Source organism: Varroa jacobsoni, unplaced genomic scaffold (genome assembly GCF_002532875.2).
Source record: "Varroa jacobsoni isolate VJ856 unplaced genomic scaffold, vjacob_1.0 contig02186, whole genome shotgun sequence".
In the NCBI taxonomy this organism is placed as follows: Eukaryota; Metazoa; Arthropoda; class Arachnida; order Mesostigmata; family Varroidae; genus Varroa; species Varroa jacobsoni.
In genome coordinates this window covers 20,737-47,548 of record NW_019214774.1, presented here as the reverse complement: position 1 = coordinate 47,548, position 26,812 = coordinate 20,737, and the positions used below count along the sequence as shown (strand labels likewise).

Below are 26,812 nucleotides of genomic sequence, written 5' to 3'. Positions count from 1 at the left end.
GCAAATAAGGGAAGGAGCCTTTGTTACTACGGGTAATGTGGTGGGATAGCTCGGTCAGCAACCTTTAAAGGAAGACGGGCAGAAAGAAAAACGAGGCGGCTGGAAGAGCATACGAAATGCAAAATGGGATTTGGAAAAGGGAAATAAGACAAACGGAGATGCTTAGGGGGTGCGGGCAGCGTGCTGCTGATGTCGGGGAAGTTGGAACAGGCCAACATAGAGTTGATGCTACGGTGTGTTTTGTACAGGTTTGGAAGCGCCGCCCTACCGTTGATCATAGTCCACCGCAACTGTCGCTGTAATGCGATATTAATTTGGCTCTTCTTTCTTTCGCAGGGTAGGGAACTAAGCTAAAGCTAAGCAAGGGCAGACGATGAGCACCACACCCTGATTGCTTTAGCTCGTCGTAAGAGATGGGCATGTGCGCAGGAGAGAATTGGCAAAAGTTCAGGTGGAAGAAAACCATGTCAAAAACGAAAAGGACAAGATGGTACGGAAATAGCGTTATAGTCTAATAGAGGTCAGCGCTAGCTCGGGAGAGAGTGCTTGGATTCGCTCGACAGGGATAAAAAGGAAAACACAGTGATATTATGATCATGCTATCTCGCTTTCTTCCCCCCTGTGTTGCAAATGTAATTAGTTTGATCGCTCTCCACAAACCCAACACCTGTCGACATAACTATGATACCCCATTCACGGCCACGATACGATGACCTCGAGCGATAGAGGTGTCCAAACCCCGCTCTCTAATGTAAAAAATTCCATTAGTTCCACTTAGAAAGCATACATTTATTTACTTAAAAATGTATTAGTACTATGAATTATTTAGAGTGCTCGAGTTGATGGCGGCATCTGCATTTGTGCTTCGGGTCTAAGCTGTCTATCAGGCCACTAATTTGTCATCTCCACATGTTTTCCAGAAATGTTCAAAAAATCAGTTGTTGTTTACTATAAGTCATGAAAGAACTTAGAAATGCTGCAACCTTACAGTATAATGCAAAGTATTTGATGTGTTTCGCTATTTTGTTTAAATTAAAGAACCCTGTAGACGTCTCCTGGTTAAAATAAGATTATTCGGTATAGGAACTGGTTGCATTAACAAAGTATGAACACAGGCGTAAAAAACGGCGAAAAAACCCTAACCATTTAGCGGTATTCGTTTTCTTATGTAATATATCAAAATGATTAAATAGCAACAGGAATTGCTGCTCAACCCGGCAGAACCACAACAAGCTAATTCTGTATGATAAGAAATCTTTCGCACGTGGCAAATTTTCATTCACCATTACAGGCCACAGCAAGTTTACTCTCTTGCGCCCCTTAAGAAAATAGCCCTAAGGTACACCTTCACGCGTACAGTATATGCTACTTATACAAACATCTACGTGGACAATTATTTAGAGAACGGCTTTACTGGTCTGTATTGCAGGTGACTTTCTCGCTAACCCGATGGCTGCGCGTAGGCAGTTGGGCCATCCTCCCGAATCCCAGGAGCGCGCGGCCTGCTGTGAATGATGCTCGAACGTTTTTCGCTTACTTCTTCCCTGTTGCTTTTATGCTCTTTCACAGTCAGAAAGACTCTAGCCGTCAACGCCGCCGCGTATTGTTCCGAACCGGGCTCAACCAGTTCGCGCTCGAAGCTAGGCCAGCCGCTTCACCGGTATTTTGGCCTCATCTTCATAGCCTTCAAACCTTTGCCTGCGTACGCTGAGATCTTCGCTCGGGACTCAGATCGTCATCCCAGTTTCTCCTTATAATGGCAGCGCCCCGGGGAAATCATCGTCTTTAAAACTTGAGAGAAACCTACATCCACTATGACGTCGGCTCGTCGTTGCAATTTGATCACTGTTACACTACCCCGCTGTTGTACGTCCCCTCATGGCGGCATGCGGCACACGCTAACATTTGTACAAAGGCTTGACAACCGTGGGTTGTCGTGAAAGCTTTTATTCTCTGAACGTCTTCTACCTTCTTCCGTTTCCAGATTTTCACCCTAACTGTGCCCACCCGTACTCGTCGTCAGCGCTATTCTGTATCACCATCTAAAAAACTCATGCTATGCACGAGCAAAGCTCAAATTGATTTTCGGCAAATGAGAAACGGAGGCAGAATCGCGGGGAACACGACCCAGCGACGGTCTAGACCGCTAGAAGATGAACTTTAAGTTTCGAAACGGCAGAACGGGCAAGCAAAATAAGCTGTTGATTTAGCTACTTTTCGAAGATGTCTAGCAGATCCCGTCACTGCCAGTGTAGTAGAACCGGCATGAAGCGGATGCATTATTTCGAACAGCAAAACGTTTAAAAAGCTGAGGACAGGGAACGTGCGACGTGTCGTATGTTCATTCCAGATATATAACAGCTTAGAGCGGCCATATAATAGGTATGTGCGCATACGATACTTACCGTGTGAAGTACTTTATATGTTTACTATAGATCAAATGTATTGAGTTCCCTTGGATAAATTCCAAACACTTTGGAAAAAGCGTTCTTAGGAAAAGCCCTTTGAAATATGATTTGGCATATTCAAACTCTTTAGTTTATTCCACACATTTAAATGACAGACGATCACATAATATATCTGTGTGTTACCCAATGAATTTGTGTTCGGATTCTTATTTGCACGAGGGCTAAGAGCTCCCGATATAGGTAGCCCTGTGAAAAGCCTCGAGGCATAGAAGCCACAAGGGCAGATACATTCTTGAGCAAGTTAGTGATGCCTTCTATATGCTTCGAAATGTTCAATAAAGCGGAAACTCTGTTCGGTTCGAACGGCTTTATGGACTTCAGTACGTTCGAAGCTTGCGAAAGGCTAGGTCGCAAGAATGGATAAGGATCTAGATTAGGCAGAAGACGGCGGGTGGAAAGCGTGGAGATTAATGAAACTGAAAAAGCTAGCGACCTTTTGTGTCGTTTTAGTAGCTATTGCATTAAATGTGCGTAACAGATATTCAACGCATTAAAAGATAACGGTTATAGAACGCTTTAGTTATAGCAACATAATTTACGCATATAGTATGGGTCCAGTCGATAAACGTTGGGAATCAGGCGCTTTGTATATTGTAGTATAGATATATTTGTAATAATTGTATTGTAATGTAATGTATACTTATTGTCAAGCATACATTGTTTCTCTCATGTCACTTAGTACATTTTTCTGGACGAATCTGGGGTATTCTTCACCCTGATATTGAACACCCAAATATTATGTACACTCATACAGACCAAAAAATTGAACTACCTAGGTAATTTTATCACAAAACTCACCTTCTTTGCGTGCCATTTTGTCCACAGCCCTGGCAGTCGCTCCAAGCACCAGAAACCCATCGTTCACATGGGCCTCCATGACAGGCCATCACGGCTGACGGCCGTAGCGATGTATCACATTTGTGCGCTACAGGACAGCTGACCATGCGTTCGCGGGTGCCGTTGCCACAGCGAGCAGAACACTGTGTAGAGCAAAGCGTGTAATACAGAATACGGGAAACAGAACCATTACGTTAATCGATAGATCACCCCGTTTAAACCAGCCTGAAAAGACCGTTTTATCCAGATAGTAAAAGACTGTGTCAATGTATCACTCCAAGTAGAATTCCTTACGGTAATGAGGTAAACGGCGTCCCGTTATAACAATTACGAGCCGTTGACATTACTGTTGCCTGATCGTAAACCGCTAGCTATACTGAGCTTCGTTCATGTCGGAAAACATCCTTAAGAAAATGTAAGGTGAAATGATAGAATTTCTAATGATGGGACGTAGCAACGAATGGGAAGAAAATTAGAAAATTATAGTCTATTAAGACGACACAGTAATATCGAACAAACCCTAACCGAAGATTTGTTTAGTATCTAGCTGTTTTCTAAAACTAGAATCAAGCCAATCAGTTACTATTATTCGCCTCGACGGGCTGGTAAAAGTCAGGGTACAATGTCCTGCACGGTGTTCGCTTTAACCATTCAATAGCTGATCAACACAAAATTTATTTTTCCTTTGTTACTAATCCCGAATCTCCTGGCTGTCGTTTAAAACAATCGCGAACGATGCCCTTTTTGCATTCGCATCAGAATTTTTCATGCGCACTAGTGTCCTAAATCAGCAAGGCCATACTATGACAAGCTTTGCTCACAATTCCGTTTCGTATAATTTCATAGTTGGAATGACCCTAGTACGCTTGTCGGTCACCAGTTACGGTATTCCCGAGTATGGCTCTACTAATGACGTTAGCGGCTGCGCTTTCCTTTTGAAAGCTCCTTTTCTGAAGGCTTGATTATCTCAATTGTCGCTTACGTATTCTACATCTGCGAGCTTTGTCAATCTATTGCCATCTAAAGGGTTTTGTTGCGTCTAGCTTTGTCTGAGATGTAAACAGTTTTAGCTAGATTATAAGCTCGAAACAGTATAAACATAGGGTTTTTTTTGATAAGCCTTATTCATCCAAAGTGGATGTTTATACAACAGCCGAATATAGTATACAATGAATATGTACTTCTTATGTCAATTACATAGTAATCCACGGCATAAAGATTTACGCAACTGACCTTTGCATGATACGGTTAGAAGTCCGCAAAACGAACTTACGTTTCGAACGAAATACAAGATATGCTTGAGAAAACTGGCTTGATTCTAGGCTAGCGTATTACTTCACAGCTATACAACACACAGTATAAATTAAAGTTAAGTAAGGCTCCAATTCAAGAACATGTAAGACTATTTGGGTACTACGAAGGCCACCGGATGCGAACGATCATTAATTATTATGATCAAGTTAATCATGCTAAATTACTGAAACTACATAAATATAGCGTTTCCAACGACTATCTACAAATCGAATCATGAGGTACGAGCGTATGGTACCTCAGTCTGCATTAGCGCTCTAAAAATTAAGAACGTGCGAATCAAGGATTTTGGGGGAGATGTGACCGAACGTCAGCAGAAAAATACACTACTGGTAGCATGCATATTTACCTTCTGTTGAATGTATTAAGAACCCTGACTTATTCGCAGGCTCCAGTATAGGACCAACATCTGACAACCCGTCCAAATAATTAAATAGAATTTATTGAGCTGATTTACATATTACACATATCACCTTACATGGAATTAGATGAAACCGCTATAGGACTGAAAGCAATATGGGATCTTTTTAATTTCCTGATTAGTGGAAACTCGAAGAAACGCTAAAAAGAAGGCGGATATAGACTGAGGTTGAATGACTGACGACAGTTGAAGATAAATTAATGATTAAAAGTTAAATCAGTTACACAGTCCAGCCAATACAACATAACAAATCGGGGCAATTATCCAGCCATATCTATTGGCACCAGCCTCTATAAAGGCTGGTGCCTCTATAAGGCAAGAAGGCAAAAAGAACGACGAACATAAAGAATCGCAAACCATGACGAGGTAAGTATCATTATCATCAGCATACTATATTCCTGTTCTTTGTCGTCTTCTCATACCAGCTTCTGAATCCAGCACTTCACCATTCTTTGTTTTTCAGTCGTTTCGAGAAGCTTCTTCTTTTTCGTTTTTTATCCTTGCCCCTTATTTTATTTGCGCTCGGAGTACGTGAAATGGTACGCAAGAAACGATTTAAGGACAGGATACAGTTGTTTAAACTTACGGTATTTGCGTCGCTTTCATCGTCAATGAGTAACTAAGACGTAGCAGCGACAAGACCTTGTTCCATCGGCAGACTTGCTGCTTTACCAAATCCATCAGGGGCGGTGATGGCCACGTCGGCGTTGCTGACGTTTTTCTTGTCGCCTGGAGCCTATAGCTCTTTTGCTTCCGGGCTTCAGGCTTCCAGAGCAAGCCATGTTTCCCACATGTCTCAAGCCTCCAAACTGCTCGTACTCTTCAATCCCTCTTTTCTCTTAAACTCCCATTCGCAAGTAGACCGTTGTCGACTAGCCAAGCAGAATACAAGTCTTCGGTCAGAATACAAGACGCAAGCCAAAGCACCGGCAATATAGAAGCTGTTGCCGCTGCTGCTACTGCTGCTGAAACTATGGGGAGGACGGAGCAATGCGATAGCAAGTAGTGAAGCTTCATGACGGCAAGGAAGGCTCACTACGAGACAAGTCTTCTCATGCAAGTTTGTTCTCGCTGTACGACACACTTCCGCTATTGCAGCTTCGCCTCAAAGGGCATACTCCTTTCATGCGCTCATGGTATAGTATGGCACAACGTACCAAATTCGGACTTGTCTCAGACAATACAGGTCATGCCCGTTACGGCACAAGTGACCTCTTCGTCATACGAGCACGCATGGTCCTGTAAACACTCACGTGCGGACACCGCCAGAAGGACAGTCAACACAAGTGAAAACACATAACCCACGTCACGTGAACACATGGACGGAGAATTAAGCGACAGCGAACGGAAGTTTGCTGGCTACATGAACACTATATATGACAGACGGGTCGGGCCCATCCAAACATAACACTAGCCAAGAACAGACATTTCAATTTAGAAAAATGTTGGAAATCCAAAAAAGTCAATTGTGACGATAGTGCATCAACAAATGGTGGTTAGCCATTAGACGTTTCGAAGTAAAAAGGCAAATACAGAATAAGCAGAAGATGAAAAACGTGGTGAGGTCGTCGTAGCCAGCAATAAAACTGCTTTGGTTCCGAAGGATAATAACTGTGGACTTGGTCCGGACGCCGTTAATCACGAACTATACGATAGTTACAGATGCGTATATATGGTTTTATTTTTCGAGAAAAACAGTTTAGAACATAGCTAAATAGGTAATATGTCTCCTATATATAGTAATTTACAAAGACACCTGCAGATATCAGTCACACACATGCATTGCGCGTGTAACCATTATTGTAAAAACCGAAATTACCCAGAACGAATTGAGGTATTTGCGTAGGGGTATGCAACGTTTCAAGATATTATTATAATTATTGTGGTTTGAAACCTTATTACTTCATACACGTTTGTTATTACTAAAATGATTTCTAGCGAACAACTAAATTCCGTACATTAAATCCGTAGCGATATAACCAATAAACACCACCAACTAACTAGCCTTCACAAACCGGCTTTGTTCTAATGCTACGCTCACATCGGACCCTATCTGGCTATGATGTTATTAGCTTATTGTTGGATGGAACTAGGACTGACCTTGGACCACTCGTCGACTTCCCAGTCGAGGCAAGGCTCGGGATTGCAGGCTGCCATATCCGAGGGCTTAAGATGGCGCGTGTGCTTATAGCAGGTCTCGGCAGGCTGTTCCTGTTGGGTCACTTTGTCTATGCATTTTACATGACGCGATCGTTGACCACCCCCGCACCCCTTTGTACACTGAAAAGGTATGGGAATGAAAACAGCAGACGATTAGTTCAGATGATAATATCCATTTAACATACATCGATGTCGCTCCACTTAGGGAAAACCCAAAATGGCGACGATTGTATAGATCCGTGTAAGTTAAAGCGCTACCTGTGTAATACAACTACGCACAAATATACATAAGCTGTACACAGATTCAAGTAGGAGAAACTAAAAGGCCACATGGTCTGCGTATTCAGTCAAAACAAGCAGTTCTCCACTTACCTTCTCTGTCTCGTGCGATCCACTTTTTAACCAACCTTTTTGTTTTCCTATGATAATGTTATCTGTTCTCATTGTTTTTGTTGTTATAATCATCGTCCAAATTAGCTTCGCAGAATTCAGCAGGAGATCGCACGCAATTTTTTGCTTCTCACTTTTATCTTTTTCTAATAGTAACCCTTCCTTCCAAATACAGTACTTTCCTGCTTAGCTTATCCTGCATTTGACAGTGTTGCTTTTAATTGTTTCTTTTACTTCTTTGTGACCAGAACTACAGTGGTGCAGTCACTTGTGTCCACAACGCCACTTTTCGCAACGCTAAATACAGCTGAATTAAGCGTACATTCTAGACAACTAAATGTATGTGCCGTGGAGTTGTATGCGGGAGTTTAGACAGTCGGGTCTGGGGAAAGGTAACAATGAGGAAGCACGCGAGGGCTCATAGCTTCTGAGAGCCACAACTCGTTGAGGGGTTGCTCCGTTCTTGCCTCTCGTCTCGCAATGAGATAACTGCTGCCACCAACGACAACGTTACTGCCACTACACTTACTAGGGGCTCCGTTAAAGCTGCACCGACCAATGCTGCACTTGTGACACAGGTAGACAGACGGGCGAGCACATGTACATGTAAACAGGCAGAGGGCTGTAGTCGGTCATATGATTCTCTCAAAGGAACAGCGTTTGGAGGCACAGGAATTGAGCGGGGAAGGTAGCGTTGCTGTAGCAGACGAGATGAGACCCAGTGGTATTGAGCCCGATGAACGGTACAGTAGAAGTGGTGCAACGTCCCTAGCAACGACCCCGCTGCTACCTTCGACAAGGCGGTGGTATAGGGTCTTCCTGCCGCTTCCTGCCGCTACTCGGACCGATGTTGTTGCTCGAAATTTGTTGCAGCAAAATACTGCAGTAGTAACATTATATCATGATACGGGTTATTTGCCAGCGATTTGTTCACTCCTCGTCTGCCACTTGACCCAACTGTGGCTGTCAACGACGTCACCGTCACCGACCGAAACCATATCGTGATTTCACCTTTGTCTCCAGGAAATAACTACTGCCTAGTTGCGAAACGACAAGATGACGACTATGACGTAGGCGATAAGAACGCGCTGGTGGCATCATGCGACGCTATGCCACACATATGATGCAGTGGCCGAGACAAGGCATAAAGAGTGATTCCTCCAATATAAATTCGCACTGCAGTCCAGTTCACTCAAGTTTGCATCGTTCCCAGAGGACGCCACAAGATGAATCGGGTAAACAAAGAACACGCAAACTAAAATTACGGCAAGTGCGAAAAAAAGGCGTGCGTTTACCTTTTTTTTTTATCCCTGCGATTCGAAAGCAGCAAATTTAAAGACTCTTGAACTAGGGTCTCGTCATGCCCTTTTAGTATATAGCCTGTTGCCACAGTAACAATGTCAGCATTGGTCAGCGCTAAGAGCGGAGACATAGCCGTCTGCGTGTAGTGCCTACAGACAAGGCTCGATAAGGTAAACGTTCGCATTCTCTTTCTGTTCGTATAAGAGATGGTGGATCATCTTCCTTTATATTTTCTTACCTATTCATGTTGGTGTCTTCGTCTTTATCGGTTAATTCAAGAAATTAGTATACCCTAATACTTACTTTACTCCACTTGGATGCTCTCCAGGCATACCTAGCGTCCTCGAGAGTGACCCGCTGTCTGCGGGCCTCCTCACGACCCCCATCAGAACCCTGGGAGTCACCTGGACCCCATGTGGGGTTTGAACTAGCCGGGTCAGTGCCCGGCGCCTGCACCTCCGTCCGTTGTCCGGGCGGGTAGATCATCAGGTTACTCTTAGAGTCCTCAACCACTTCCTGAGGACGCTCTTCATCTGGAAATGAAGATCAAAACCGAATTCACAGCAAGGAAATATATAGATGTTTGTACCATAAAAATACACATCTGGGGTTTGCAAACACCACTGCCACAGAGAGAATACCCAGTATTCTTAAATTTGAAAGAAGCCCTTGTCAAGAAAATTCGCATGTGCGCATTCAATCAATATATTATAGAATTTCGTGATATATGGGATAGAGCCATCGCGAATGTGGGCAAGGGCTATTCACACTTTTACATGTATGTCCGAATCTCTATTACATCGTATACATCCGCCAATTAACTCCAGGCCATTTCCTACTTTACGATTTCGAGAACAACGATGAACAGCTGAAATCAATGTGAATTGTTCTGCTCATGCTCTTGGCTGTACCAATGAGGAAGAACATCATGTGCAAGAGAAACGTTTATATAAATTATTGCATTCGCCTGCGGGGGCCATCGGAAACAATACGCCTGAACAGCTGAGATAGAAGCTTGCATTATAGTCCTGTGTTGATTAGTTCACAGCTCACCCAGCTTCGAACATGATTTCTACCCAAGCGACGACGGTGGCTGCAACAAGGGGTGTGAGCAATTTTGATACCTACATGACTAGTTAGATTTTATTTGTATTCTAGTCGCCCCAGAATCCCAATTGGCTACTTCTGCTGGCGCCGTAGTCGTAACAGAGAGGTACTTTGGTTATCGTAAACGTTCATTTAGATCACGACCCGCGTCGTTGTTTTAATGGACACCTGCAAGAATAGCTGCAGCTAGCTCATTGAGAAGCCTTAATACGAGGCGCAAATATTAAGCAAACGTCAGATAGTCTCCCGGCTATTTGATCGAGGAGACTGTCAAAGTTGGAGTATTTAGAGTAGTACCACTCTTAACGTTCGTTTGGTCCCGGTGACCGCTACAATGGCGCCGAAACGCTTTTGTTTACTCGAGATCCAGCACAGCCGTATATCATAATTCCTTGATATTTCTCGACATAGTTTTCTTCATTCTTTCATACACAAGCTAGTCAATGGTGTTGCCATAGGCCTGCGCCCAGCCCACCACGCTTTCAGGAAGCATGTCCAGTGGCAGCCGCTCACTCCGCGACGAATTTCCATACCAACTTAAGTTCCGTATACTTTTTCAAACCACCGGGAACGGCTTCGAGCCCCTTTTCCCAGATACCTCCTTCCTCCGCCTGCGCTTTTTAGTGACGATGTTTATTTGGTAGCACGGAAAAAACACTGCGAATTAAGAAAGCAGGTGCACAAATTGAGGCGTGGACAAGTGTTCGCTGTCCTATCCCCGTGCAAGCAAGCGAATCGAAGAACAACGACGGATACGTTCAGTTTGCAACCATTTAAAAGAATACAAGAACAACAGCTAGCAAAGATGAGTCGTGTTCGTCACCTCACGTAGTGGGCCTGTGTACTTATCCGCTTCGTCGATCACATGGCGGCATGAAAACTCCGATTGATCCTAAAGCTTCCTCAGACGATTTGAATTTTACCTTAGGATACAGACCGCAGACGACATAAGGCGGCCGCATGCGTACATATACGACTGGGTTTTCTGGCAATATACTTTGTTAAGCAACGTGTCGCTGTCGCCTTTACTAATAGTATTTGGATCTTAGATGGTTTACAAAGGTAGCGAAGACATGAAATTTTGTTGAACCCATTGTTGCATATCATTACCTGTTTGCGATTAAGGAAACGAACGAGTCTTCTTAAAATACGTATACAATTCGAATACGTTTTGGCAGGTTATGTGTCGTGTCGAGCGTATGGAAAACGACTGTTCTTTTTTTTATGAAGAAACTATACATTCATGTTTCATTCACGGACAGGATTTCATCGTATGCTTGCAGCACACATCTGAATTTGTTAGATCATAACTGAGCGCGAGTGAACGAACTTTTAGCGTAACTTCATTGACTAGCTTAACGTCGCTGTTAAAAACGCTCGAATGTATAGAGATGTTTTGATATGGGCATATGAGCCGTTGAAGCTACGAATAGAAATCATGATCAAAGCCAACGATAGTTACATTGAATAAACAGGTCAGTAAAGGATGTGGGTGCATGCGGAATTATCCGTGTTGAAAAATTTACTAAGAAAGAGGATGCCCAGATGCAATCCATATTAAAAGAGAGTTTAGCGAGGTCGTAATCTTATATTACCTGACGCATGGACAACCTTCTCGACGGTTTGACGAAAACGATGATCTGACCCTATTAACATAAAAATGACCTGCAGCAAATCGTGTCGCTGCAGTAGCTCAGTATCTGACATGCTGCGTGACGTTGAGCAGATTTTGTGTACCCACTTCGGGAGATCGATACTGTCAGTAACAACATAGCTGAAAAATTTTTTCATTGAGTTTCTGAATCTGTTTCTAAAGGGAGAGAGAGAGAGAGAGAGAGAGAGAGAGAGAGAAGGGCAGGTTTGCGGATATACTTTGGATGTGGAGAGCGGTGCGACGTGCATGGAGTGATAAGAGAGTCTCTTTTCGTTTTGCGGGATTCGATCCTATGGACCGTGCAAGCGCCCAAAGATTTCGAGGCAACCATGCTTAACCCATTCTCCTCCACCACCACCACCGAAAGGCTTCCTCAGAAACCTACTTAGGATCATCGATTTCGTCGATACTTAGCTCACAATCGTCTGAATCGCTCCACTGTATAATCCCAAATGATCAGACTTCGTGTCAAACTTAATTGCGAAACCTGCTTCTTAATCAGCCCCGGGTCCCAATGCCAGAACGGAGATAATGCCCTACCTGCAGAACATGCTCCGTCGTAAGTCATTCACGACACTCCTTGCTTGTCTCGTCGCTTCGAGATTTTGATAATGATCTCATGCGGTAGTTCCAAGCGTTCAAAGAGTCAGCAATTGCAGTAATTGAAGATGTCTCCAGAACTGCAGTTTGAATGGGAAGCGCCACTTGTATGGTGGGAAAGAAGCTTGGCATCGAGGTATAGCAGTCACCGTATCGAAAGTTTTTTCCTGCTGGGTATGTGAGTCAGAAACATTAGTTGATGAACTGATGTGTCATTAATGTAACCAAGTGGTCAAGAGCTGGAAATGGGAAATTAGTTGATAACTTTACCGGCGTCATTGTTCAGCTAAAGGGACTCATCCTGGCTGCTGCACTCAAAGACACTCCTTTCAGCAGTTGTCGTTTTCTGATCTTGCAACTGCCTTGCCTTGACTGGCTGACCTCGAACTGGCTAAACAAGATAGCGTTTTTGAAATCTGTGTTTGTGATCTACGGTATAAAGAGTTTTTTTTTTGCGGTACGCATTATCTCCAAATGACGGATATACCTAATCCAGAGATGCTCGCCTTAAACTTTAGAAAATTATGAAAACTGGTAATACAGATAGTTATGGTTCCATTGTGATCCACACCGTGGCGCCGCGGGGAGAAGTAGTTTTAATTACTATGTCAGTTTGTATGACTAACAGCTTACTCCGTGGGGCAAAAGCAAACTACATTGTGGGCACATCAGAGCCAGCCACATCAATGGTCCGCTAAATTTTCTCAAATTAGCCATAATCTGATAAAAACTGGTACGATATGAAATAATTATTTAATCTTGCAACATATATAAAGCAAATGCACCAAGTGTTATTAAGGCCACGCTGATTCGTAGCGTCCTAAACGTTTAAATATAATATAATATAATATGATAATATTTATCCACCATTGATATTGTATATTTGGCAACGCGTTTATACAAAAATATAATACTCATAGACAATATCATAGAACAAATGATCATCATGCATTCGTATGGCTTTTCACTTTAGCGTCCATAAGCTTCAAAGAAGAGGGCAAGATTACGGCATAGTCGCTGAGCTTGCAATAGCATCAACGTACCAAACTCCCGAGCGAATACATCAATGGGCAACAGGCCGCATGGCATTGATCATAGTTTCTTCCGCATTTGCCATAAATACACCCCTCGAGAGGTCCATAGGAGCGCCTATCCTGTGTACAATTTGTGGTGGATGGTAAAACAGAAGACTACGCGATGGTTTGTTTGTTTCGGTTCCGCCCAGTCACTGCTTCTCATCGCTCTCATGCTGAAAAATTCATCGGCTATTTCGGAGAACTTCTCACTGATTTTATGCTCGGCATATACTTGGCGGAGGTCAAAATGAGATCTCAGATCCTCGATAAACAGCAGCGTGTCAGCAAGGAGGTAAATTAGTCGGCTTGTTGCTGTGCAATGAAGACTCCAAAAAATAGGCCTTTACTCATTTACAAAATTATCTACTGTAGGCACTGCCCATGTTATATCTACACCTTAGGTCGTTACCAGTGCCACTGTGAAACCGAATAGGCGAAGCGTTACCAGACAAGAAAGGCGACGTGGAATCTTGATTGCACAAAATGTCGTCAACGCTTTTCCGTCTTTTTATGCAATATGCGAGTTGAAGCTGTGACCATGAAAAAATCTGAGTAGCTCGAGATACCGAAATCTGTTGAGTTTTCGGAGAGGACATTACAAACCGTGACTAAAAACCTGAACTCTACCTCAAAACAGAGACCAAACAGCGCGCTGCGTCCAAGAAATTACGATCTACGAGCACAAAAAATCGTATTCTGAGTATCATGACAATTTCATGTGAGGCTACCTCACGCTGTCGCTTATCGATCTGAAAAACAAGACCCTTAAGTGAAATATGATTTTTTGGCCTATTAACAAAACTATAACGAGCCAGTTATGTATGATTTCACTTTATACATCCGGTGGCTCGAATAAAATAGGCGTCGTCGACACCAGTCTAGACTGTTATCTGTAATCTTTTTATTACGACTTGTACTGTGAACTTTCAGGTACGCGGATTGCCAAGCAGTACCTTCAGTGGGCGACAATTCTCTACACATTCAAGTCTATTTATTTGATTTTAATCTGAGAAATACGACTGTAGTTAAATTATTGTCTTGTCAATTTAATAAAAAAATGCATGAGGTCAATAAATGCCGAATCCCGTTCAGCCAGGACCCTTAACCGTAAAGACTATCCCACAAATTTACCGAGAATTTCTAATTAATATGTCTGGCTCATTTTTATATGTTTCGCTGCATACGTAAACAAGCACATATATATAGCTTGGTGTCACTATTGCGAAAATACTCGCCATACGTTTTTTTTTCCTATACTACAGTTAACTTATTGCTATAAAGCGCCTCGACTGCCCTAGAACGCTGCACCAATACAGATCATATACTGGTCACAATGACCGTTGTAATAGGGCTATAAGCGAAACAACATGTAGAAAAGTGGAGGTTAACGTATATCTTTTCAGTTGTCCATCTTGCTATGAGGGCAATCATACTCGGACCTCGATCCCGGCATCATTGCCGATCGCGTCTTAGAGGAAGAGGTAGCATACTGCTATGCTATACATATATAAGAGAAAGAAATCGAGAAGGGACACAAAAAAGTACCAAATAACCCTCCTGTTCCGTTATTTATACCCGCCGCCCGACTGCCGTCTCTTTGCGGCAGGACGTGCGGGGGTAGGCGTTGTAAGCAATATGGCGCTGCAAGCCCCCGTCGGCAACAACTGCCATCTGCTGGCGATGCATGCTCCACCTGCTGCAGTTACTTTTTTTCTTATGATAGAGTTTGCTCCGTTACTCTTCCGTATCTATTCTGCATTAGGTTTGTAATCATCGTCTTGTCGAGGCGACACTTTCGCACATTTTGCAGCACTTTGCTATGGTAAGAGAGACTGCTGATATCATCAGCTGGCTGGTTGATTCTCTACCGTATCATAGATATAGCGGTACCGCTAGTTTGGCAGCACACTCACCGCTGTACACATCGGCAGATTTCTATATACCGGATAGGTACGCATAGGGTAGTATGTGTATATGATATGTATGATAATTAGATTCCTTTATAATTTTAAATATGATACACAAACTTTAGTTACATATAATCACAATCATGTAGATACCGGCTAATCAATGATAACCATCTATTTAGAATCATTTTACATTAGGTTGAGGACCAAATATAAATATGCAGAGGCACACAATGTAGATTAAGATATGGAAAGCAGCGACTGCATGCACGGTAGTGATTGAGCGCGATAGATATGTACATTCTCACATAGGCGATCGATTATCACCTCAAGTCTTAGTATCGTTTTAGCTAGGATAGTGAAAGGATTGACAGAGACCTAAATCGCTACTACCTTTAATGCTATCAACGAAAAATAATCATAAAATTTACTTACCGTTTTGTTAATCTGCAATGAGTGACAAAAATACTATATACGTATATTAAAAACCTAATAAAAATAATTATAATTAGCTAATGTGTTTATCCAAAGCCAACTTTTTATGATGTTGTAGATGTGTTTCTTAGTAATAAACAACTGATATTTACTGCCATAGATCCACAATTCAGCAGAACAATATATTGTCTTCTCTCTTTGCAAAAAAGTGAAATTTTCGGCTTTAACAAATTTACGTCTCGTTGACCAAATGATGGTCCCTTCACCCATTACTCTGTGAAGTTGATTTTGTTTGGTTTCATTACTACTGCAAGGTTCCAGTACCGTTCCATACCACTTACTAAACATTTACTCAGCCTCAATCAAACTGAACATTGCTATACCTCTACTGGCGATTATGCATGCTAACGTATTAGGGCGGCCCTCAAACGTGCACTGCACAAATATAGGGCAACCTGCGTTTCTGTATAGCATAGCTACAAACATACTGAGCCCAGATCGATTCCTGTTGTTCTCACTTACGCTTACCTTCCGTATCATCGTACGGCTGAGGTGCCGACGGTTCTTCTTCGGCAGGGCACGGATTTTTATTGCACGGCCGCACGGAAGCTGGTTGTTCGCTCAGCGCACAACGTTCGTTACCTCCACTGCATGTCACCTTGCGGACCTGGAGGCCGCCTCCACACGATTCCGAACACTGTAACGCGCGTTTAATAGGTCCAAAGTGAAGTCCACGAAGCGATGATGGGTGGCGCGCGGGTGCCGAATCAGAAAGGTTCGGGAAGAAGGGCAGTTGCGTAGAGAACAATGGGATATCGAGGAGACATTGGAAAGCAGATGACAAAATACAGTTAGAAAGAGAATAGTGAACGAGGTTGTAATAAGCGCACAGGATCGGTTTCTGAAGTAGACGAAAAACTAGCAAACTGATCAGAAGAATAAACGGAGTAAAGTTGAATCGTTCCCCCGCTACGTGTCTGACAGATACGCGACAGGCAAGAATCATAATGATGAAAAATGATCAATCTGTTTAAATCTGGTATAAAACTTGCTCATTAGAAAATAGGAGTGTCAGAATAAAGATATTGAAAACGCTTCACTGTATAACTGCTGATACTTTGACGTTGAGCATAAGATAATAGACGATACTAGTACAACTGGATTGAGACAGCTAGCTCTTTCATTGAACTTTTAGCCATATGCTTTACAGAACCTTTTTATAAAGGTGACAATGATTCAGTCATCATTTGTAGACTGTCTGAACATACCTCGGACCAGGCTCCAGTGTTCCAGCGCCCACACTCGCTCGGATCGCAAATGCGAATATTTGCTGGCCGAGTGCCGTTATCGCAGCCCTCAATCTGTCCACAACTCACGTCGCGTGTCTGATTAGCACACGGGCTATGCCGACACGTCTGAAACCAAAAGCATAAAGTAACGCATTATAATTATTGCATCATAAATGAGCGGCAAATATTTAGTTAAAAATAGTGTACTTAGGAATCGGCAAATCAGAACCAGCAATTTGGGCTGCCCCTCGTTAATTGAACTTTGATAGCGATAAAAATATTTTTAGTCGTCAGTCAGAATAAAGATGTTAAACTGTACACTTACTAATGTGTGTGCACAAATCTTGTTTTATAGAGATTCTATGGTAGAGAGTTCAGTTTTCTTCCTCCCTTAGGTTAGGCTGATTGAATCTCATAATTTACGTATCGTAGATATTGATTGAGGTTACGCAGGGACAGTGTGAAGTCATGATACAGATAAAAAGCTCCTTCATTATATACGGTTCGGAGCAGGTGTGGCTTTTGAAACAAGAATCAATTTATAGCGACAGCTTTATTTGTGATTTCGTAATTTTATACCTTGTAAATCATATTATAGGGTAATCCATAAACAGGGATATCAAGTTTGTGTAGGGTTAGCCCATTATCTACAATGACGTTAGACAACGTGTGTCAGACGACACAATAACGTCCCTTCCTAGCTTTTCATACGCATAGCGAGGGGTAGTTTTATAATTACGTAAGCCCTCGCCTACATTGTTTTCCACCATAACGTGCTTGCTTAACTCGCTAGATTTGCGATCAAACTTCCTATCACTGTGCACCAATATCCCATTGTGTTTCGAAATCTTTTCTCCAGTTTAGAGGAAAGGCCTTCAAAGGATTTACGGAATGGCCGAAAATCTTTGTTTGATAGGGACTAAGTTGGCAATCCTTGATTGGTCCTTAGAGGGGTCTGCATATCGAATGTAGACAATAGAGCGGTACAGAGATTGGCATAGGAACATCAGTGAAGGCATATGTAGTTGTGAGATCGATTAGTTGCCGAGCCAACATTCTCCTCCTTCCTATTATGGCCCCCAAGTATTTTTCAGCTATCTTCTCCATTAACGTTCACCAATATCCATAGTGAGTTCATCGAATTGACTGGCTGTATCAACGTTCTTTTGCTGAATGCGCCCACAGTCCATTTCCCTCTATTCCAAATAGAGGGTTGCCCTTCCCTACACGACCAGACGTTACTACTGCTGTATCTAGCAACGCGTGCTTGCAACTAAAAGAATTTCGATCGGAATAGCAGCGTTTTCCAGCAGAACGCGGACCCAGCGGCCGGACACTGTTCTACACACTATGATAATGTGGTCCTTATACGCAGATGCTCAAGAGTGCATTGTCTCCAAATGGGAAGTACAATTTTTAAATGCTAAAATAAGAGAACTTGGCCGCTCGCTCGGTTACCGCAAGATGCTTCGAGAGAAACCGGTGAGTAAAAACGGGTGATGGCCAACAAGTCAGATATGGTGTGCCTTTGGGCATAGGTACTATAGCCAAAATTCCTCCTTGAAAAGGAACATCTACACACACACACGGACCAACATGTGTACACATGCACCTAAACAGAGGCCAAAGTGGGCTGGCACACGAGAAGGGCGTCGTCCGGAAGAGCGATGGAAAAATTGGACGTCATCCCATGACCGCGGAGGCCTTCTTAAATATGATCTCTCTTAGCATGTGCTCACCAGCCGCAGCACGGATTACGTTGCCTAAGGTTTCTCAAGTCGTGTAGCGTTACAGCCTTAATGCACATAGACGTCATAGCTAAAGATGCCTGGGAACAAAATGCTGTTTTCACTGGACTGGACATAAAAGTTCTATTTATATGCACAGTGCTTTAAGTTTTACGGCAAACGTCGTTGTCTTCGACGGCAGACAAAGCAATCTGTTCAACGAGTGTATCGTTGTTTTAATTGTTTTTAACGCTAAAATGAAACCTTCCACTATTTGCAATAAATGTATCTATTATTATTATACAGTATATATTATTATTAGCAAATTTATGAAATTCTATTGTGACACACACATGTAAATAAACAGATATAAAAAACGTAGATCTACATAGCTGAAATTCGTTACTATTAGTAATCTCCATTTCTAGTATCTGTAACTTTGTAACCTTGATCCTTGAAATCTGTCTCCATCTTTATTTTGTTACGACCTGACGAAAACGTTAACCTTTACCTGAACACAAATTCTACATCATAACGAACTGCAAACAGGTTTTACGGATATTTCCCCATCAAGTTTTTCAAGTATCTGCCCGTTAAGTTATCAAGTTCATCACGTCTGATTTTCTAATGACATTTTAATGATTGACGAATGGACATTATTATGAGCCTATCCTCAAGAACCCTCAATGGTTTCACTACAGCTGCCGCTTCAGCACGTCCACGTGCTACACTGTAGGTTTGCAAGTTCCCGCTCGTGTTCGCTGACCGCGTAATTTGATCAATGCGTCCTTCGCACGGGCTGCGGCAGTAAACAGCCTGTATCGTGTGATGGGCACTCACATCGGACCATTCAGAGGTGATCCAGTTCGGGTCTTCGGGACAGAGTGGCGTGACGGGGCAGGGCTCCAGGTCGTGGGGTTTCGTCACCGCTGCGCACCTATCGTCCGTAAGTGCCAGCTGCTCGTCTGGACCCAACGATCTAATCAGGACATAGCATACACATAGATAAGTTAGAAGTCTACTCTATATTAACACAAATCCAACTCGAACGGCAAGCGGTTAGTTGTAGTCTTCACACTACAGATAACCTATAGTGTTAGTCATGATTTTTTTATTTTATGTTCCGCTCAAGTCATCTGGCGTGGCATACGTAGGATGAAGCCACTAAACATCATGCTTTGGCTTGCTATATGAAACTACTAAAAACCATTATATTAGGTCATTTTACAAATCTAAAAAAGCCCTGTATTTGTTTTACATAGAATCGACAAATTTGCTAAGAAACGTTATGAAATATTGTCCATTGTTTTCATAGTAACTCTTTCATTATTTTCATTTTCATTTCATTTCATTTTTATTCAAAATCAAATCATGTTAATTTTTTGGTATTTTTATAGCTTGATATTATTATTACTGCCGATATGTTTATTACTATACTGCTAGGTGTCTTTTTCACCTCTATTTTTCCTCCTCCTTCGAACAAAAAAAACGTTCATATAACCAAATACACATCGGATATACGATGTATAGATTATAACCGACTAGAAATTTCCTCTCATATTAATATGATAACATAGAATTATCGAAAAGTACCAGTTGGAGCCGTCTCTCGTCTCAGGTTGAAGAACCAAAGTATTTATATAATTATAATTTCAGCCTCGAGCGATTTCAGCGAACCGGCCAAAAATGCAGACGGGATTGGAAAACAAGTGGCCCTTACCCCTAGTTTTCCATTAACATTCCCCGTTTCCATCTTTGTTTCATTTCAAACGACCTTACGGCTTTGTAAGCTTAAACATACTATACATCTTTATCGAACATGGGTGCAAACTTTGGTGCGCCGCTTAACGACGCGCAAACGCACATACGTCTAACACCGAAGTAGCATGGATAGCTTTACAAACCCCGATGACAAAATAGCCATTTCTGCTACTAATTGTTTCGACTGATCCTAAATTACGATGATGCACGGTTGGGCATTAGAGGAGAATACCAGAATTAACACTAGCCTTCTGATGTAGAAGATGTCGTGCGTCGAGCGCCAGGCGGATGCAGCCATCCATACTGGCTGGGCAAGCCAGAAAAATGGCAGCCCTTGAAGGACCTCGTCCTCAGTCTCTTTGTTTTGAGTTTGACCAAAGAGTAGAGTCTGTGCAAATTCAAACTGCAAGCCCCTCTTCAAATTCGTCGAAGGCCATTCGACGAATGAGGCCAAACCATACACCACGCTGCATGCCAGGACTAATATAACATACATGAAAACGGTTAAAGGGCTCAGGGACTTTTGAGGTAATATTTTAACACTTCCGAAAAACTTGGCCCATCGAAGGGCACTTAATAAAAACGACGAAATTTATGGAGCTTAAAAGTGTGTTTAGGAGGCAGCTCTTTTCTTCTCTCGGTGTGGAGAAAACGGAAATTTTCTAGGTGAAAGTACCTTCTAAACAACTGTCGATGAGCTATCGGTAGTTGCTACATATTCTTTTCTTTCCTTCGTTAACATCGCACTCATTCTGGATTATCAAAAAGACAAACGTCGTTAGTAGATACAATACCACAATATTATTATGACCTTCTGGAAGCAGAGAAGGTAGCAGCCCGTATCTGCGCATTGGACAGACCGGGGGCGCCTGGATTTGCTGTACTAACCTACTATTGCCTTACCTCGTTGTGCCCCCATGGCTTGAGTACCCCTCCCCCCTCATCTCTCGATTCACGCACAAAAATCGCTGCGCCCCTTCACCTTGACAACAGACGGATAAGAAAGTGCGAGATGGAAATGGTCCTCAGAACCAGACGACGAGAAGTGATCCTAAGGACGGCTGCAAAGCTGGCTTGACCAAATTTATAACTCTCTAGGGGCAGCAATAATGAACCTTACAGGCCATAAACCATTCGTAATCTTCCATCCTTGACGGAGGATATGGAGTCCGTTTTCCTTCATGCTCAATGGCTAGCAAAAAGAAAACCCAGAACAGGTTTGCGATATACACTTGACATTGTCAATTTAGTGCATTTGTACTTCGCTGCAAGCAGCTTCCCTGGTCGTCTTCCCATCGCATAGTGCCAGTGGACTGATAATATAATTCCTGCGTTTAGGTAAAAAAACTTTACCGAGTAGAAGCTAAATGCTGAAGATGGCTTCACATTTAAATCAGCGTCTATGGTAATAAGTCGGTCCTTAAGCTGGAAACTCAAACGTCGTTGTTTCGCATTCAGTGAGGATTTTCACCAAAATCAGTTTCTCGTTATGTAAATATAGCGCATAATTAAAGCTTCGCTGTTACAAGAAGTCGAGTTTCATGCAAACAACAATTAGTTGTTAACCTTCTTATAGTACTCTATAACGAAGTAACGGATGGTGATGGTATTTTAGACCGCGTGTAGAGATAGCGATAACTTTCCTGTCGATGACCAAATCTATCTCGCTCAACTCATATCGTTTCTTGCTACTAGGTTGCAACGAAGTCCGCAGGCTTATACGGTTACGACTCAGCTATAACCTATACTGCCAATGATATAGCTAGATCCCTCGCAAACACGTATAGAAACTGGATTTACTGCACTGCTAATATTCTGAAATCGTCATCTTGTTAGTTCCAGCTATCAGTGCAAATTTCAATCTAGGTCCATAAAGTACTTCACTAAAGCGGGCCGTACTTACTAGATGAAGCCTATTTTTCTAGTGGATTTTTGGGAAACTGACACGCTAACAACTATTCACGACCAGTTTATATCATCACGCGAACATCACCCGCTACTAACTATGTTATATGGAGCGAGACATAGACCGTCGTAACAAGCCAGCCAATGATGCCGTTCGAAACCAGACGCCTAACGGCAGACTATATACATTCTGTCGCTTATTAAGTAAATTCTATAATTCGAACTTCAAGGTTGTTTGCAGGTGCGTAAAGCTTTTATCTTATTACTTGTTTCCATTATAGTCATTTCATGGTGCATATTCGTCTAGCAATTTGGTAGTTTCAACATTGAGAGTAATATCTAAAATCGAATACTAGAAACACTACTAACCTGACGCAGAGTACGGTTCGTTTACGTCGTCCTTGATCACCACACGTGGCGCTACAGTGTTGCCATGGCCCTGTCCACCAACGAGCTGGGCACTGATGTATGTTGCAAGTTCGTTTAACCGGTTTTGGTTTGGGTGCGTGAGCACAATGAGTGTCCTCTACTAAACCGGCCTCTTTTTCCATGCATTTGGCAAACGATTCCTGATAACCTGCAAACCGACAACGTACTTTGTACTGCAGAAATGTCTCGTACGACTATCTTAACTGTTATGATTGTTGCGATCATTGAAAAAAGCTTGACTTTATATGATACACCAAGCAATTTATACAGGTCACAACATGTGTCAAATGAAAAACCCTACATGCTGGAGGCCGGGGTTCACAGTGCTACTACTTAAAGATCATTCAACCTTTGCTCGACGCCTTTTCCTTTGCCGTAGGCAAACGCACCTCGAATCGATTGCCAGCACCACGAAGGCAGTTTACGACATTCCCCTGTCGTAAAACACAACGGGATCAGTGGCGCCTACGGGCCAATAGGCTGTGCACCTATAGAGAGCAAAGGTGTTGGAAACGAAAATTCATAATGGCATAACGTGGCCCGAAACACATACAGGTTGGGCGAAGTCTGCAGCATTAGCAGTTTGCCAGAAACAAACATTGTAAGCACAGACCCAGCGTGCCAGCTTAGACAATCACCACACCAATGAAGAATGGAAACAAGGCGACTATGGGGCTGTGGATACTTCGAAATTAAAGGCAGCAGATTAAGTGACGAGTTAAACACTTAACGAGCCGCAAGTTAAGCGACAGCGGTAGTCGACAGTGGTGACTGAGTATCTGAGGGAACATCTCGCATGCACATCTTTGTACTACCTTATGCTGTTAATGCACGACTTAATATCTTCGATGGATCAACTCCTAATTATTAGGATCCCTTCGTCCATTAGAATCTCCTTTTAATTCAGTTTGTTATTCGTACGCAGCGTCACGATTTCAAGCATACAGTTTTTTCTCTTTTCATGCATGGTTCTCACTGAATGGCTGAGTACGCCTATACAAGTCGAGCTTCAATCCTATCTAGGCATCTGTACCTTACCTCCTCCACAGGTGACAGAACAGACCGTCCAGTCTGAGTATTTCCACTCGAATTCCGGTAGCCTAGTGGCATTCGACTGGGGCAGGGTATACTCGATGCTTATGCCGGGATTCTCAGACTGGAACAACAGCTGAAAAAGCCGCCGACATCGACAACATACAAATGAATGGATATCTGTTCATAGTACGAACCTAAAGCGTTGCTCGTCCTAGTAGTTTGCAGTTGACACCTCGCAATATTATACCCCTCGCGGCAATCGACGAGACGGAAGGCATTCACCTACCGGAATCGACTCTTGCCGCCTCGTTCTTTGATGCGTGGCTTATTTTCAGAAAAGTTCGTCGAACAAAGGTACTGACAATCGTTTACTCAGAACGTGAGAGTGAACGACTGTGACAAGGGTGACTTTTATTTTCGGGGATTTTTCTTCAAGCCGGCTTTCTTACCACTCGGCTCTAATTCTTCGGCTGGTTATCCTCTAAGTAAAAATACTAAGTTGCTCACGCTCTGCTGAGAACATCTTTCAATCATTTTGCTTTAGTTCTGTCAACTGGGTTTGAATGTGTGTGTGTGTTTGTGCGTAATCCATGTGCAATCAGACACAATTCGCTCTATACAAGTTGAGACAAGAGCCCCGCAGCTATTAACTTATGGTCCAAATTTGTGCATACCTTAATTTTTGGCTAAAAACAGGGTTCCAAAGGTGATTGTTGTTGCTGCTGCTAATATGATGTAACCGGTGAAAGGGACTGCTTACTGACACTAGCTAGACTTAGGTATTATATCAGTATTATATTGAAATTACTCGGGCAATGCATTAAGATTATTTATTTATTGATGTGTTGACACTATTTCTTAACCTTGTTATTAAGTATTGGATAGCGGAAATATACAAACACAAATTACTGAAAAACGTATGTCGCCATGTGTACTTTAACAAGCTATTGCAAGCTGTTGCCGTATTGTCGTCTGCAGACGTCGTACAATTTTTTCTGTTTAATTCGGATAAAATTATCGTCAGGTTACAGCTTACGTAGATAATAATGTCCTCCTTGATAGGTCCTGGCGCGTGCAGTAGCTCCTTTTCACCTTCCCGTTGATAAAACAACGTTGTCCCCGCAGCTGGGTACTCGCCTGACCACTGAATAAACCATTCACCATTCAGGTAAAATTCTCCATCGCTACCTTGTATCGCGATATAATTCGTTGATTCGCTGACCTCCTCGATTCGAATATTGCGTGCTCCCTGAGGGATGCGCCCGATCTCAGCGTAGCCTAGACAGCGTACACAGTAATGGGGTAAAGGGCCGATTTACGGTACGCGCGGACACGTAGACAGTGCAGTATCATAGCAGATATTATTTCGTGATGCGAGCAGCAATAAAGGAAAGAAGGAGATAAAGACAATAAGTTATTCAGTGTAACGACACAAATACAAAACTTCGGCGACAAAAGCACAAAAATTGATTCATTTTCATATGCTGCTACAATTGACATCGAGAGCAGGGCGTTTGTGCGTAGGTATCGTATAATATCTGTACGTTTACGAGAATGATTAGCACAGCTAGCGGCTGAAATAATCCACTTAAGGCAGGTACCGAACCCAGGACAAAGTAAAGCCTCGCGTTGCTTGGCGTCGATCCAAATGTAGCAAGCAACCTCAAGAAGGCCCAAAGTGGGAGAAGGGACACCCTCATTTGTTTGATGTGGCCAATACAAGTGACCTGAACACAGGCATGATCAATGACATGCAACCTATGGAATCTGTGAGTACCGTACTCTGTCGAATGAAATTATCCTACGTACTTGAACCTGTCACGCCTGCAACAGCCCTAATTGGGCTAGGAACTTTACAACGTTCAGTTTATGGAAGGCTTATATACATATCAGTTTAGCTCGAAAGAAATTCAGAAATCCACTATGAACGTAATCATTTCGAGAAGTCAAAATAGCTTTTCTTGGGTTTTGTATAAGGGGAATTAGATTGTTTATAAAAGTGACCATATTCGTGTAAATAGAGAACCAATGTCAACCACCAATGTGCCAGCCTCGATTATTATAGTCAACCAGATATAAGTCGCGTAAACCTATTTAATGCGTCTGCTAATTAAACGGGCTCCCTTGAATTCGGAGGCTATTTTTGAAAATTTATACAGCCGCCTGCTGATGGATGTTCGCTTCATTTCGTTAGCGAGTGCAAAACAGACTCGCGTGCCATTACGGCCTTTTATTAATAAGTGGTGCATTTTGTGAATTTTATAGTTTAGCAGATGCATCACCATACCAATTTACATTCGTTTGTATTTAGTGTTAAGTGGATTAACTGTTGGCCGCAGCTTCCGTTTTCCGCACAAATTTCGCATTGACTTGTCAACGCAATTTATGAAATGTTTCACGGGATGCCGCTAGAAAACAAAAACGTCTTTGACGATTTCCTCAAGGACACCTACGCATTGGGCTTTGTATAGCATTGTTTTTAGCACATAAATGGGCCAAAGCTCTGGCAGGTTATTATTTTGAATCCTTTAGGTATATTTATATAGGTAAAGGTCTCATTTGAAAATTACTGTTTATTTCATCGTAGATCCTCTGAGCAGATCCTAACCTGGATCTCGTAAACCCAGAACAATATAGATATCAACATAGTAAGAAAGAGTATTTGACTTACTTTCAGCCGTTTCATTTGTGTTCGTCAAGCTCGGCAAATAGGTAACAAGTAAATCAACAAGCTTGTACTATACAATACCACCGATAAAGAACCCGAGGGTGGGTTAGAACCGAGCGCCACTCCCCAGGTCCGTATTCTGGCATTCGGCTTTAGAAAGCAAAGTAACTACTCATACCACTCCAAAGCTCAAAGCATCGTAGTGGAAAGTTGACGCCCAGCAGTTTGTAAAAGCTAGAAGGACAACGATAAAGGACACACTGTTTACGCTGCAACGGAATACAAACACGAGTAAAGCGTATTGGATTCCCCGACAAACCGCACACATAT

At 42.6% G+C, this 26,812-nt stretch overlaps 1 protein-coding gene across 1 annotated transcript in view; it reads right to left on the bottom strand.

The window, feature by feature from the left end:
• LOC111272415 (A disintegrin and metalloproteinase with thrombospondin motifs 12) overlaps positions 1–26,812 on the bottom strand; it is a 57,248-nt gene that overhangs the window by 9,708 nt on the left and 20,728 nt on the right. Inside the window, exons 7-15 of the mRNA XM_022853855.2 lie at positions 24,851–25,092; positions 23,818–23,947; positions 22,720–22,927; positions 19,525–19,663; positions 16,937–17,083; positions 16,197–16,365; positions 9,193–9,422; positions 7,138–7,317; positions 3,267–3,448 (exon numbers count right to left, since the gene is read on the bottom strand). Of these exons, the coding sequence (XP_022709590.2) occupies positions 3,267–3,448; positions 7,138–7,317; positions 9,193–9,422; positions 16,197–16,365; positions 16,937–17,083; positions 19,525–19,663; positions 22,720–22,927; positions 23,818–23,947; positions 24,851–25,092 (1,627 nt within the window). The remainder of the gene's footprint in view (positions 1–3,266; positions 3,449–7,137; positions 7,318–9,192; positions 9,423–16,196; positions 16,366–16,936; positions 17,084–19,524; positions 19,664–22,719; positions 22,928–23,817; positions 23,948–24,850; positions 25,093–26,812) is intronic.